General features: G+C 47.2%; 1 protein-coding gene across 2 annotated transcripts in view; it reads left to right on the forward strand.

Moving 5' to 3' along the window:
* Nucleotides 1-12132, forward strand: part of SIK2 (salt inducible kinase 2) — a 94414-nt gene extending 82282 nt beyond the window's left edge. For both annotated transcript variants that reach the window (XM_090027149.1, XM_090027150.1), the window contains 6 exons: nucleotides 1818-2046; nucleotides 3121-3405; nucleotides 3561-3724; nucleotides 4808-4921; nucleotides 5839-5930; nucleotides 7922-12132. In XM_090027149.1, coding sequence (XP_089883275.1) covers nucleotides 1818-2046; nucleotides 3121-3405; nucleotides 3561-3724; nucleotides 4808-4921; nucleotides 5839-5930; nucleotides 7922-8492 — 1455 coding nt within the window. In that variant the 3' untranslated portion in view covers nucleotides 8493-12132. The remainder of the gene's footprint in view (nucleotides 1-1817; nucleotides 2047-3120; nucleotides 3406-3560; nucleotides 3725-4807; nucleotides 4922-5838; nucleotides 5931-7921) is intronic.
* The last annotated feature ends 3749 nt before the right edge of the window (nucleotides 12133-15881 follow it).

Here is a 15881-nt window from a genome sequence, read left to right on the forward strand (position 1 = left end):
TTCAAGTTAATCTTCCTCAGATGGATGGATCTAATTCAGCAAGCAAAACACCTGTGTTTAATAGGCAGGCTTTTATTGCAGTTGTACTTGCAGCATTTCTAAAGGCCAGCTGATCTTTAAAGTTGATTTGCAACTAAATACAGCCTTCATGCTAAATTTGGTTCTTGTTTTTGGCAAATCAGAAGGATCTCTGATATCTGTATACATTTAAGGATGCATATGGCTTACCATGCATGTACTCAGTCTTCACTTTTACTTTATATTAAAAAATACCATACATTCTTTTCTGTCTTGTAGACAGATGATCAGTCCTTTACCAGTGACTTATTTCAAGCTGTATTCAGATAGAAATAGAAGTAGAAATTAATTAAAAATGCTCAGACAGGAGTCAGTTTATATAAAACCATCTTACAGATGCTTGAATGCATTTTCTTACATACATTTGTCAAATCATGTTTTGAATTTAAACTACAGAAGTGTTTTCCATAGGCTTGAATTGAACTGGGTGTTTCTGGTTATTAATCCTTCAGTGTTTTAAAACGAAAAGATCTCATCCTCTCCGCCCTTGCTTTTATTCTTAGACTGGGGAGGAAAACAAGTGTTCGTGCCTTTTTACCAAATCCCTTATCAGTTTTTCCAGTTTGAACCAGTAATTAAACTGAACTAACTTGACTGAATAAGCTGGAAAGAAGGAAAAAAGTTCTCTACACCTGTAGGAGAAGCTGCTGCTATTACAGGCTGATTTAGCATTTCAACAAACTCAGGTTCCAGGTACTTTGCATTTCCATTAATTCAGCAGTGAGACATACTCTAAAATTTGGGCAGCAAACATGCTTTGCAAGAATAGTCTATGTGATTATTCTAAGTTTAGCCTCATTCTGTGTTCCGATAGATTCAAATTTAATGTATGCTTACATTTTTTTAAAAGCCTAAATAACAACATCCAGTATAAACAAGAGTGGATTTAACTTTGAAATAATCTATTTTCACACACAGTGATCATGCCAGAAGAGAGAGAGAGAGACACCATGCCAGTAGTTTCTAGGGCCCTTTATACAGTATTAAAAAGCACTCTAAAGACCCAACTGTGAATCAGCCCAGGCTACAGTTAGTAGCTCATTGCTATTTCTTTTACCGTTCCCAATTACAGAACCAAAACGTAGACCCATTGTGAACACATTGATGCTGTTCATCCTCATTATTCAACCCCGTTAAGCTTTAGGCATCTGCACATCAGCAGACACAAAAGCTAAGCCACGTGGGCCCTTGAAGCAAAGGGCCCCGTCCGAGCAGAAACGAGGGAAGGGCGTGAAACACCCGCGGGAGAACATGCTGCGACGCAGCTTTGTAGGGACACTGCAGCGCCCGGTGCGGCAAGACGATTTCGTCTGCTTGTTTATTGCACTCCAAGATAAACAATGGGCAAACTGAGAAAACAGTCAAATGTTGAACGTTCCCCCAGTATAAATATTTTGCGGCTGAACCTGGAGCAGATTTTATGAGTTATAAAAAAAAAAAAAAAAAAAAAAAATCCCAACAAAATTACACCATTATAGAAATGGAAATCATTCTGCTGTAGAGGCTCTACCAGCACCAGTGACTTGGAAATAAGGTGAAGCAGTGATTCACTGGAGGGGGATGTGTCTCTGAACTCAGCAGGCTACAGAGGCATTAATATGCAGGCTGCCTCGAGTCTGGCCTGGCTGTTCTCTGGGCCTCTGCCTGCTCACGCTCCAGGCCGGAGATTTCTCGCTCTTCAGGGAGGCTCTGCCGACTGGTAATTGAATGCTCTGTCCTTCTCTTTTTGCGACCTTTAGATAAATGGCTGCCTGCTGGATCCCGTGCCCCCTATCATGATGAGGAAAGGATGCCAGTCGCTGCCCACCAGCATGATGGAAACCTCCATCGACGAGGGGATCGAGACAGAAGGCGAGTCAGAAGATGACCCTGCACAGGCCTTCGCGGCTCTCCAAGCAACCCGCTGCGGAAAGAGACGTCACACTCTGGCTGAAGTGACCAACCAGCTGGTCATGATGCCAGGCACAGGTATGGAAGTCAAAGACTGCTGTCAGTCTCCAATTCAGACTCTAACATCACTCAGGCTCTCAAGTTCTGGATGGACACTACTTTGGCTTGTGTCCCAGTGATGCTAGGGATGGGCGTGAGAAGCAACACTGTTTGTTGGTCAACATAGAGGCAAAAAGGGAGCAAATTCACACCTGGCTCATGCAAACACAGTCCCATCCTAGCGGCAGTGAGCAGAGAATGAAGAATACCAGGCGGCTTAAATCTAGGTATTTTTGGCACAATTAATTTTCTCAAAATACTTAATTCCTTGCTGTTAGAAGTCCCTACAAAGAATGTAGAAGTCCCTGCTAGTATCTTTGATACCGTAGTGCCAATGAGATGATGCAGCCGTGTCAGTTTGGGGCATAGGCCAGTCACCTGTCCCAGCTTCAATGGCACCTGGCCAGGACTGGAGTGGGAAGTCCCTTGGGAAACAGTGTGAGCAAGTGGCAGCACGGGGATGTCTATCAGAATCAGCAGTGCTGAGCCAGCTCCTGGGTGTGCTGCTGTTAAGCTTTCTACAGCCAAATCCACTTCCCCCTGTGCCAGCCAAGATTTTGTTGCCTTTCTTGCAAGAGGTGGGATGTTCTCTCAGTGCCTCCCCCACATCCCAGTTCAGGTCACTTCATCCTGCCTCCCTCCACTCTCGCTGCCACTTCTCCTGGATGTGCAATTCTGTTCCTCGCCCAGAGAGTTGTGGGCCGTGCCTGTGCAGCAGCTGCTGTGCTCTGCCCCAGAGATGGCTGTATTTCAATGGCAGGTGTCAGTGCTATGTCGCTGGGGGTAATGTCCGGCTGGAAAGCTGCATCTCCTCTCTAAACAAGCGTCTTCCCTCCCAGGATCAGCAGCAGGGTGGTGTGACCCTACTCCAGCACAGGAAGTGTTAAATAATTTAAGTCACTTTGTTTATAAAGCTGGTGGGTTTTGTTCCGTTTCCTCTGAGGCAGTCGCAGGAGACACAGTTGATGGGAACTGCTGAAGCCTGTGGCACTTCCTTTGCTTTGCTAAATTACAGGACTTTCCATTTAATCCTGCCTTTGTTGTTTCTCAAAGGGAAAGTCTTCTCTCTAGATGAGAACCAGTCTCTGGGCAGCATTGACTCTGAGTACGACATGGGCTCCATTCAGAGGGACCTCAACTTCCTGGAGGATACCCCGTCCCTGAAGGAAATGGTGCTGGCCAACCAGCCAGCGCCTCGAATGACCCCCCCTTTCATAGGCCTGAGACCTGCCAATCCAGCCATGCAGGTGCTGACCTCCCAAAAACGCGAGGCTCACAACCGCTCCCCCGTCAGCTTCCGAGAGGGGCGCAGAGCCTCCGACACATCTCTCACGCAAGGTAACTATTCCCCTTGTTTCGTCAGGAGTCGTGCCCAACCGTGAGGCTGCGCCTGCCTTGTTATTTCACTTCCCAAGCTGGGGCTGTGACTCAGCTGCGCTGACGGACTATCAGTAGCATCTCCTCCGGTCTTGTTTTGCTTGATTTCCATCCAGGAATTGTAGCGTTCAGACAGCACCTTCAGAATCTGGCACGAACCAAAGGAATCTTGGAGCTGAATAAAGTCCAGCTGCTCTATGAACAGATGGGATCAGAGGAAGAGGCCAACCTGACATCAACTGCTGCGCATTTGCAGGACCTTGTAAATAGTCCCCCTCAGGTACGCAACTGTTTAGACTGTGCACGGTGCTGTACAAGCCACAAGGAGAGACCAACCCCTCCCTCAAGGAGCTGGTCCTATACAAGGCACCAAGCGTGCAATGAAAGAAATGGATTTAGTGCTTACAATTCCCCCTTCTCTCCCTCATTGATAACCACTTCAGTTTTTGTGTTTTGGTGTTTGCCAGCCTTATGGGGCCGCTCTTACTTCCTGACTTGCAGCCCTTTTTCGGTTTGTAGTCTGCAATATGCACAGAACCGTGCAGGACTCGACCCTGCGCTGCTGCTGGCATGAAGGAGCACACAACTCAAACGGCCATTTTAAGCATGGCAAGGGGGCTCCAGCTCTTGGCCTTGCATTTGACTTGATTTTGCCATTGGCCCTTAGCTGCCTCTTCGTAATGAAACAGGAGGCAGTTAGCGTAACAGAGCTCTCCCTCGTTCTGCTCCCAGGAATCAAATAATTCGATAGGACCTATTGTCTGCCTTGCAGAGTGTTCCTACCCTTGCAATACTGAAAAGCCCTCAGTGTGGCAGCAAATGCGGGGGGCGGGGGGAAGAGGCGAGAAGATGCCGCTCCCCAGATGCAGAAAGCTTTCGGAAGACTCTCTTGCTAGGGGTATGACACTGAAGCTCATGGAGCTGGTGTGTTGACAGCCATTTGCTCCCCAGCTGTGTCAGCAGCCCTCTTGCCAATTGGCAGTGCCTCCTCTATTCACAACCCCACTCCACTCCCATCAAGAAGCTTTTTGTCTGTGGTGTTAGAATGAGGCAAGGGCGCTGCACTGGGGTCAGACACAGTCATGGGGTCAGCCTGACTTCTGCCCCCGTGCCAGAAAACGTTTTGCATTTCTCAATCTAGGCAGCTGCAAGCAGCACTCTGTACATGACAGGGAGGAGACCTGCTGGCTTTATCTTTTCTGCTACAAGAGCAGTGAACAAGCACAGCAGGACAGTGACACTGGAGCCCCCATCACAGTAGCTAAGGCTCTGTATGCTGCTCCTTAAAGGGCTTTCACAGAAAATTTAGCTCGAGTCTGCGATTGTTTACCTGTGTCTTTTTTATCCTCACTTCTCTTCCCAGGAGGAAACATCACAGCAGCAGGACCCTGTCTCAGCATTTCCTAACGGCATACACCCCCAATTACTATCCAGACGGCAGAGCTTGGAGACGCAATACCTTCAGCACAGACTCCAGGTACAACAGCTTCACAGTGGCAGCCCAGCTTTTGGTACTGTGCAGCCATCCGGCCTGTGAGTTGCTGCAGTTCTCAGTGAGAGAAAGGGGGGGAAAAATAAAAGTAGCAGGTTACCCACTAGTAAAGCAAACCCAGTTAAAGATGCATCTCCGCTTGGCTACCGCTGCCTTCCCTCTCAGTCCCTTACTGATACGGTGCTCGCAGGAGGAACTGCAAGTAGCAGCACTTCAGTAACCGTTCTTTTATAATTAGTCTCTTAAAGTGCTCCAGGATCTGGCCTTTGAAACATCCTGAGGAGTCTCTGACCTCTGTCTGTCTCAGTTGATCATTCCTCTGTATTTTTACTGCTTTCCTTTAAGAACCCAAGTTCTGTTTTAAAAAAAAATAATAATCTTTTGCCACTTGTCTGATAAATGTCTACACAAAAGCACACTCAGAAGCTATTTTAAATTCATGACAAGCTACTTGGCTGTTTGTGGAACCTTTAAGATCTAGAAAGGGCAGTCAGCAGCCTTCTTTTCTTTTTTCTTTTTTTGCATGTGTTCTAATTTGGGGTGGTGCTGTTTTTGGGGTGCCCATTTTTGAGATGCAGGACTTAATTTTCAGGAGGGTAGAGCACCTGTTCCTGCAATGGATTTAAATTGTAGCACAGATTACTTAACTTGAGAGCTGTTCAGTTACAGGCATGTGGTGCTACTACTAGATGACCCTTATTTCTGATCAGCACCCAGGTTTTCAGCCACTGCTTAGTATCTTCAGTTGCAATGTCAAGATTGGTGCAATCTCTTTGAGAATGTGAGCCCAGAATTCATACACTGATACAGACTCAGTTTGGTCTCCTCCTGGATTCAAGGGCATTCAAGAACCAATGCACTTAGTATCACCCCTCCAGTAATAATCCTTGGTGCCCTTACAGAAATCCAGCCTGCTCTCCAAAGCCCAAAACACTTGCCAGCTGTACTGCAAAGAACTCCCCCGAAGCTTGGAACAGCAGTTACAGGAACATAGGTGAGGATATGGACCATGGATTTTGCATGCAGCGTACACCCAGGAGTAACGGGGGACACTCGCAGGGGAATCCCAAGGCCTTCAGGAACACAGTTCCTGACAGAAGGGCAAGTTTGGCCATGCATTAGGAACCTCTTTGTTCATAGGCAATGGGGGTACGTGAGCAAGCATTAAACAGATTAGCCACAATGGTATTTCTGTAATGCACAGGCCCACAAGACTGATTCAGCAAAAAAAAAAGATGAGGACTAAGAAAAAAAGTGTTAGGGGGAGAAGGTGTGTTTGGCTTTGACTGGAGAAGAGAGGCACTACTCAAGGGCTACCCAAATACCTGCGTTGCCACACCCCTGTTTTTAACTCGAGTCGCAGATCTTCATCTGTTATTTACAGCAACTTGGAACATGGTTGAAGTCTGTCTCAGCCCTCAGGATTCCTGGTGTCCCTTGATTATTGTCCGTGACAAGATAGTTTTACTGCAGAGAAAAGACAAAGAATTCCCATAAGTTGTCATGCTGTTGCAGTCATTATAGAAGGACACTGTCCTCCTGCCTGTTACAATACTGCAACCCTTGGCTCTTCATTACAAATCTCAAAAAGCTTTTCTTTCAGTTATTTTTGTTGGTTACCATCAGTTTTCTCTGTATGGTTTAAGTTTGCCAAACCAAAGAGCACTTGCACCAAGCAGATACTTGAATAAAAACTATACATGCAATAATGGAAGCATAGCGTCATAGCAGCGTAGCTTTGACTGCTGTGTGAAAGGAGCACCACGTGAGAGAAGATCATTAAACCCAGGAGTTTAATGTGACAGTTAAAATCAGAATTGACTCAGGGACTTGGATAGGTGGAAGGTATTAAAATTGTACTTGCTCTTTTCAAGTGAAGCGATCTGGAGGTCCCTGCCATGGCAGGAGTGGCCATCCATGCCTTGTAGTTGGGGAAGAACATGGACCTCTGCTTGGATGCTAGAGAGAAGTGCTCCCAGCCCATCATTAGTTTCCAGAATAGTTAAACCACAGCCCCATGCAGGTGTCCTCTTTCCTTGATGGGGTGGGCCCTAGTCGGGAACAGACTTCCTCTTCCAGGACACACTAGGAACCACGTGGCTTGGTTTGAGATCTCCTTGTTTTTGGCATCTTGGGAGTCTGCCAAACATAGGTGCAAAATAAGACTCACAGGCCACGCATATACAGTAAACTTACCATCCCTGGTAGTGCAGCAACCTGCACGTGGGACTTGAGACAGACTAATTAGTACTGCTGAGTGATAGTGCCAATTAGTTGACACTAGGCTAATTAGCCCACCTGCACAGAGGTGGCTACACTGCTTCCAGCATAGGAGGCAGCCTGCTGAGAGCAGTTTGGTGTGTTCGAGGCCACTACTGCTGGAATGGTAAGTTTACCTCCGGTGTAGCCGCACTGTGCTGTAAATCCTTCCTGCAGCAGGATGCGAAGAGCACAGAAGCGTCATTAAAATCCATAGGGAAGATGCAGTTCACTAAACAGATCACAGGGTAACTGCACTAATTCACACTAGCAACTGCAGAGACTGAACTTCAGTTCCTGAGAACTGCTGTTCAGCGAGTAGCACACAATTAAAAAACAGATATATAGTACCCCACAATGCACTGGGTTCATTTATTGGACCAGCACAGTGTAATTTTAACAGAGTAGGGGGAAATTGTATACCTTGCAGAAGGCTAAAAAAAAAAAAAAAAACCTCACTGCTGCATGCTGCTCTTCTCACCTTTGCTGAAGAGAGAAAAGCCTCCTGTGCATGCTGATTAGCAATGTGCAATTAGCCAAGCTAATTGTAAATGAGAGCAACCTGGCATTTAGGGGGCTGGGGGGCAGGGATTTGCTTTGTCAAAGGTTATGGAACCACTGGGGAGACTCAGGGTGTTGGGGTGACTGGCGGGCGGTGGGTTGGTCACTGAGGGTATTGTCATCTGAAAGGCTGAAAAGTAGTAACTCTTCATGTCCTTGGTTCAGGCTGCATCAGAAACGACTCTTCCTCCAGAAGCAGTCCCAGCTACAGGCGTATTTCAACCAGATGCAAATAGCAGAGAGCTCCTACCCAAGGTCAAGTCAGCTGCCCCTTCCGTGCCAGGAGGAGCAGCAGCAACCACCACAGTTCGGCCTCCAGCAGCCCCTGAGCCCCGTAATGGAGCCTTCCTCAGAACAAATGCAATACGACCCTTTCCTTAGCCAATACCAGAAACTACAGCTGGAGCAGTTGCCACCATCGCCAATGCCCAGCTCTCCACGGCTGCAGTCACCAATTCAAGTGCAGCAGCCGCAGTCCTTACAATATCCTTATCAGACTTGCGAATTGCCAGGCGTCACCTCTTCTGAGCCAGACTACTCAAACCAGTGCCAGTATTCCATGGACCCAGCACAACAGAGCAGTGTAGCATTGCCCGACACCCAGAGGAGCTCAGGGTCTCGCGAGTCGCAGTCCAGCTACGAAGCGTTAGCCCTCTCGGAGCTGCCCGGACTCTTTGATTGTGAAATGATGGAGACCGTTGACCCTCAACACAGTGGCTACGTCTTGGTGAATTAGTTATCCTGCAGTTCGCTTGAGAATGGAAAGTGGGAGAAGCGAAGGGAAAAGCATGTGAATTTTCGTTTTTGTTCCAACCCCAAAAATTCATGGCTTATTTTCCAACCTTTGACCTAGTGGAGGATCTATAAAACCACCTGCTTGCTACAAGCAGGGGATGGCTAAGGGCATGTAATCAGTGCCCCATCGCAGAAACCTTGTGGCAGAGGCTGGAGACAGAGGGTGCAACTTGGTCAGACCAAGAACCGGTTTGCAGATAAGGTGACAAAATGCATCTTTAGGAAGGAGGAAAACGGGCCCTTCCAAAAAAATTGGACACTCTGCTAGCGTCCATCCACTACCAGAACAAACCTGGTAAAAAATCCTGTAAAAGTAAGGCGAATGAATGCATATTGCATTGTACTTCTTGGCAATAAAAGCAATATTTTTCATTAAAACACAGCAAGGACTTCGGTATCTTGACGGCAACTCAAGAGCTCTTGAAATGTGTGCGTGGTGGACTTCAAGGAAAGTTGCACTTTGGCTTTGGATTGCTGGTTGTAAGCTACTGATCTTGAACTAGTCTTTAGCAAGTCTCAGAAAACACCAGGCATCTCCAACAGTCTCCACATCCTCCTGCTAGCAAATAATTTTTTTTCCCAAACTTGCCAAGAAACTCCTAATTGCCCATCATGGGAAGTTTCCGGATCTTTAACAAACAAAATGTACACACACACACTGACCTAGTGAAAAGATACCTGGATCTGACTTGAAGCTCTGCGGTGTTTTGAGAGACCTCCTGATGAGGTGCAGGAACTGCCACAATGTGGAAAGAGGAAGAAGGTACCAAGAAAAGAACCAGAACTTCAGCAAATGACAAAAGTCAGCCAGGGCAGCATTAAAAACCAGCCCTTTTTGCAGACAACCGCTTGTGGAGACCTCGGTCTTGGAGTAGCTCTGGTCACGAGAAAGGAGACATCTGTCCTTTGTTGCTTTTTAAAAATAACTGTGTTTTGAATTTACAGTATACGTTGCTGGTGGTTTATTAAGCTTTGTATATTTGGACAAGTATTTAGGGTTTTAGAACTTAAGGACAAACCAACGAGCATAAAAAGAAAAAAAAACCCATGTGAAGTGATAGTGCTGTGCCTTTTTGGGTTCTTTATCAGACTATATGCTTTTTTTTCTGAAGAAAGTAGACAATACCCCATTTATATCCATGCTACAGCCAAAGTCCCTTCAAAGCATGAGTTCCACCATGTGGGACAGTGTTTAACTTCATGTTTTGATTGCTCATATGTACATATATGAAACGTTAAAAATATTACAGCAATATTTAGTGTCGAGAACTCTTGGTGTACTAACCATTTCAACAGATACTCAAGCCGAGCAAGTGCAAGTCTCCAAACCTGCGCAGCTCACAACACGCCAGATGCCAGGCGGGCACGTTTGAAATCCAGAGAAAGCCTACAGCCAATCCTGTAACTTGGGATTTATTACTGAAGTGTTGAAAATACCATGGGGCACTATCGGAGGAGAATCAGACATCTCTGCCTGATTGGCCACCCTTGGGGTGGGTCAGTCACTGAGGGTATTGTCACCTGAAAGGCTGAAAAGTAGTGACTCTTGATGTCCTTGGTTCAGGCTGCATCAGAAACGACTCTTCCTCCAGAAGCAGTCCCAGCTACAGGCATATTTCAACCAGATGCAAATAGCAGAGAGCTGCCAACCCTAGATTGAAGCCCTTTTCTGAGCAGATGAACACATTAAGCACAACACAGGTTCACTAAAGCACAAAGAACAGTGGCGAATCTGCACTGACCCTGCTGATGGGGAATACCGCCCCTTAGCTGGAAACTTTCCCCTTTGTGTCAGCTCCACTTCTACCCGTCACCGCACAGATTTCAACACTGCCTCTGACTTTGCTCTGAAACCAAAGTCTTGTTGCAAGTTCCCACATTCAGACCTTGGACTTTGGGGGTGGGTTGATCGCTTCAACGTGTGTCATGGAGAGACCCTACTGTTTGCTCATCACACACCAAAGCATTGACTTGAGTTGCTGCTGAAGGGAAAGAATTCCTGCTAGGCTGAGATGGGCCCGGGATGGTTAGAAGTAGAAATATCCAATAAAGCCTTCAAGTCAGCATAGGTGAGGCTGCAGAAAAGCTGCCTTTCCCGTCACTGGAGATGTGAACAATCAGCCAGCACACAGAGCAATAACGCAGTACTTTACATACACAGTCAAGGGTAAGTATCCAGTGACTGCATCACCCTCAGCTTTGAAAGGAAAAGGGCCAACACAGCTGGCAGCAGTTGCCTCATCCTAGTAGGCTAAAATTTAACTGGCACTTCCTCCGGATACAGCCCATCATGTAGTATTAGTCACTCATCCACTTGTGCCACGATCAGATTTGTTCAGCCAGGACTTGGGAGTCACCTCTGATACCCCAGCACTTTGAGAGACAATACTGGTGGGAAATTTGAGCCCCTGGGTGATCGTGTGAAGCACAGGTACCTCACCAGGTGAGCATGTCCACTGCCCCTTCGTGCAGAGGGAGAGGGCCGAGGGGACCGCCAGCAGTCCAGGTCCGGCAGGGTTCAGCAGTTGGCCCGAAGGATTCAAGGGACTTGACACAGTGTGCATAAGCGCCTTTTGCCTGGCCCCTGCCCTCAGCCTGAACGAGCTGGCTGTGAAAGCACCGAACAGCTGAAGAGACTTCACGTGCCCAAAGAAGAGCCCCTAGGGAAGCCTGCACTCTGCTAGCCCCTTGTGAACTGGCAGCCACGCAGCAGAGGGCCAGAAACCAAGCACCTCACCGCAGCAAGCTACCATGCAAAGGAAAACTGGTAGCAACCAAGGGCCTCCTAATTAAACCTTAGCTCAGCCTCTGGAAATGCCAGCCCAGGGAGGCACAGAGCAAGCTGTGGGGAGGGCACGCGGGACATCTCTAGAGTCTCTGCTGCTGGGGGAGTGAGGTTACCAAATAGCTTGGCTCTTTCCATGACACAGCTACAGCCCAGACAAGCCACACGTACAGCAGGCTGAGGTGGATTGGGCATCAGGGGCACAGATCAAGCCATGCCAGTTATCCCTTTCCCAGAGAGTCCCAATGCAGGTATTTGGGGAGCTCAAATTGGCAAATGCAATGACTAAGTAGTAGCTTAGGTGACTCTCCCTCAGCCAACAACCTCCTTACCGTTTCCTTTCGTTTCCTTCAAGCCAGTTACAGCACGAGACTTCTAATACCACACTAGAGTATCCATTGGGCACTATTCTTTGTATTCACGCTGCTTTGAAATGACTCTTTTGTTCAAGTCTGTTGTGTCTAACATTAGAGGATTGTGTATACTACTGTATAGTAATTATTAGCTTTATTATCTTGTATTACAGGCGCCTTTGAAGAGACTTTGGTGAGATGTATATGGGGTAAAAATTTCATATGGAGAAAAGTGCAATATGTGTGTGTGGTACGTTCTTTAATGTATTTTTTTAAAGAGGTAGAGGGTTTAGTCTTTGCTTTGGGATAAATGCACTAGTTTTGTGAGCTCCAGTTTGACAAGTTCATCTGTAGTATTTACATGCAACTGGTATGCTGGACTCTGTAAAGCAATTACAGTGTATTACTACGAAATAAAGAAGATGTACATTTCATTTTTAAATCGCCAAGCTGCAGTGGCCTCAACCGTTGTTCTGTGCTACAAGCACAGCCGCATTACCGTGAAGTTACTGGAAATGGCTGGTAGAGCCGAGAGACACCAAGCTACAAATCATGAAAAAATAAACATGTTCCTATTGCCAGGGTTCAGAAACAGGCTGTCGGAGCCCGGGAGGAGGCAGAACAGCTCAGTGTCATTCCAACTCACTGCCCCTGGAAGCAAACGTATTAATTACTTCACAACAGAGCTCTGGGTCTGTGCCGCCTGCCATGCAGGGAGCGTGGCCTCCTCCCTCTTGCCTCTGCAATACGGATGTAACGCTCACTTGGGACATCTGGATTGCTGACCTATTGCACAGATAGTTTGAATAAGGAAAGTAATTGAAAACCAAGTCAACATAATGCAGAAGACTAAACACATGGATAAGCCATAAGTTACTTAGGAAACACTGCCCAGTAAATCCAAATTACTCAGAAGTGGTTTAGTGTGGGTTACTTAGTGCCCATTCCTCTGTTGCCCTGATGGCAGTGTGTGGAGAGGTGGAGTCGTCTCGTGGGCATGGCCAGATACGTTAGGGACTGAAACACTAATGTAATCCAGCAGCAACAGGTTAGCAGTCTGTGCCTCAGCCCCAAACCCACTGGGAAATAGCAGCATTAGCTTCGTTCTGACCCCCAAAGCTAGGGACAGATATTACACACAAAGTGGTTTAAGTGACCAGAAACTGGTATAAACTTGTAACAGAACAGATGTTCAGTGCACTAAACCAGTTTGAAAATGGCTGAAACTGCTTTGAGATAAGCCTAATTGAATGTAGACTTAACTGATTTGGGTTAAACTGGTTTATGCAATATCTGTCCCAGATTCCTTCCTGGTTTAACTTAAACCAGAGTCCCCCAGCATCCCCGCTGCTTTGCAGCCCTGGACTGTGCTCTCTGCTGGAGCTCCAGCCAGGGAGCAGCAGGGTGGCGCCAGCCCTGCTCTGGAGCAAAGGTGGCAGGCACAGTGTCTGCCTGGCTTCTACCTGCTCCATCCACCCCACACCACTCCCTGCTCAAGCAGGGATTGTCCCTTCCCCTCTCCCACAGCACAGACCATAACCTAGCTAATGCTGAGAGGTGTCTGTGTAAGGCAGACAGGAAAGGCACGAGACAATGTCCGCTTGGGATTTTTTGGAGCTAATCAGCAGCTCAGCTGGTAATGTCCCTCCATTCCTGCCTTGGAAAAAGCTGTTTAAGAAGAGCTTGAACTAATGAAGGGAGGCTTTTGTTTTTCTGATGGGCCGATAAATGCTGTATTATCAACTCCTTGCTGGCTCCCTCCCTGGTCAGGAGCAGCAGGGGTTGGGAGGAGGCCCTCCCTAATCAGAGCTCCTGCTGAGGTTTGGCCATGCCCGCCCCCCGCAGCTCAGCACTAGGGAAGAGAGGGGAGGGTGGGCTGCTCTAACACCCCCCAGCTTCTAACCTGAGCTGCTGCAGAAAAGTGCCTGCATTTCTTCAGTCCAGAGGAGATGTCTTCACATTTACAAACTGATTCAGCCTAGCCAGGTTAGACTAACCTGCAAAGATTGAATCAGTTCAGGCTCAGGATTTTTGAATGTCTGTCCCTAGCCCAACTGTGCTCAAGGTCAGATTTAAGAATTGAAAACATCTCCTAAAACAAGCCTGCTTCGTAAGGCTTGCAGGGAGGAAACATCTCCTGGATTCACAAAGTTTTTAGTAAAGGCTTTCAGATTCCAAACTGGCTTTTGATCACATTTGACACTGAACATAGTAAAATGCAGAACAGCCCAGGGAGTAGTTTCACGGTTTTCTTTTCCTAGCGAGCTGAAACTGCCTCAGCTTTGGAGAATGCACAGTTTGGCAAAAGTGCTGGTGTTTGTTTTCCCTTTTGCCATTCTCCATCTGAGAGCTAGGAAAGAATGGAAGAGCTAAAACCTCCAGTTTTTTGGGCTTTGGTGGGAGAAGGTTGTGGGGGGTGGGGGAAGAGGAAGAAAAAATAAAGCTCTGATATTAACAGTAACTTTCATTTCAAGGTTCCCCAGTGAAGATCTAGATAAATAGTAGTCTGTGGAAAAGGGGTTGTTCTTGATAAAAGCCCATTATTCATCTGGAAATGTTGTGGTTGGAAAAATCTAGACTAGCTTTGCTCACTGTGAATTGCAGATAAAGAAGTCGTATTCAGGGTGACCTGAGAACATGCTCTCAAAGTAGTTTGGATTGTTGGTTTGAACCCGACAGTGATTTGAACAACACTGGTTTAGAAATACAAGGTTTCCTAGTGTGCATGTGGTTGCAACTGGTATAAAAGGAGGATCTTGCCATACAAAGAGGACCAAGCTACAATGGTGTCAGTGTGTTTCTATCAGAAAGTCATGGCAGGAGGTTGTACCAGTTGTGTGGTTCTCTAAATTTGGGCTCTGTGGTAGGCCTGACCTGCAGTCACTGGTTTCAGTTCAACTCAGGAGTAACCCAGAAGCTACTGCAGCCCTTCAACAAGCTCCACGAGGTTAGTCTGTGTTTCTCAAGCCCAGCTGCAGAGGCTGGACACTGGGAGTCAGCACAGATTGGCTGTGGACAGTGGGTTACCCTGAGTGTACCTGTTCTGGGAAAGAGAGGACTTCATCCTCCGAGGTTATTAATCCAATATTAGAGTTACAGAGACCAAACCAAAAGGCTGGGAGGAAGAGGAACTTTAGATCATTACTGAAGTTTCCATGGAGCCAGAAGCCACAGCAGCCACTTCATCCATAGCACATGGTTTCATTACATTGAAAGCTGCACTCAATTCCCCCTTCTAGTAAGACACCCTAGAGTTAGCCTGCATAGGGTCCTGTGGCTAGGATAGCTCTTTCCTTTGGAAAAAAAGCAAGTGGTCAAGTAGGGGAAACACCTAAAGAAATAGGATTATGAATAGCTGTCAGCTACCTCTAAGGGCTTTTACAAATCTAGTGGGTGACTAAAGAGGCTCCCCACCCAGTGCCTTACCTTAGGATTGCCTAGCCCAAAGAAGACCATCTCCCACAGAGCCTAAGGCTAGGTCTGTAGGCTGTGGGGGAGTGCTGCGCTGCTGCTTTTATAGGATGCACCTGAGCAGGCTAGGGACCCGCCCTGATAGAGGTGGAGCCTATAAAAGCAAAGCATGGGGCACCACTGATATTTTTGGGGGGGGTTATTTTATATTTGTAGGAGCTGAAACATTCACTTCAGGGTGTGCTGGGGAATGCTAGACACTCTCTCTGGATTCCTACATTAGCAATAGGGGAAATACATGAACTATAGCATAGGTCAGTGGGGGAAACTAGTAAGTCTCAGGCTTTGCATCACAGTTTCAGACAATACTTAGCCCTGCTAGAGGTAGCAAATGATTTATTCAAGCTTGATCTTAAGCAAAAATTAGCAGAGGGCTGCAGCCAGGGACTTCAGCTAAACCACTCTGCTTATAGCACAGGAGCCCTGACATGAGCTGTGACAGGGGACATGTGGCTAGGAGGGGGAATGGTGCTCAGCTGGGATGCTCTTGCTGGCAGGGCAGGATCCACATGGGTGCATCAGACTCCATTAGGAGGCAGAGGTGGGGGTTGCTTGGTGTCTATCGTAGTCATGTAGCTGCTGCATGACCTTTCTGCAGCCCAGTAGGGAGGACATGCAGGCTGCACTTGAGAAGATGAGCACAGGCAGGTTCCTGGTGCGCAGTTCATAGATTTCATAGACATCAGGGCTGGAAGGGACCTCGGGAGATGGAGTCCAGCCC

The sequence above is a fragment of the Crocodylus siamensis genome, chromosome 14, assembly GCF_052110815.1.
Source record: "Crocodylus siamensis isolate JL-2025a chromosome 14, ASM5211081v1, whole genome shotgun sequence".
Lineage (NCBI taxonomy): Eukaryota > Metazoa > Chordata > Crocodylia > Crocodylidae > Crocodylus > Crocodylus siamensis.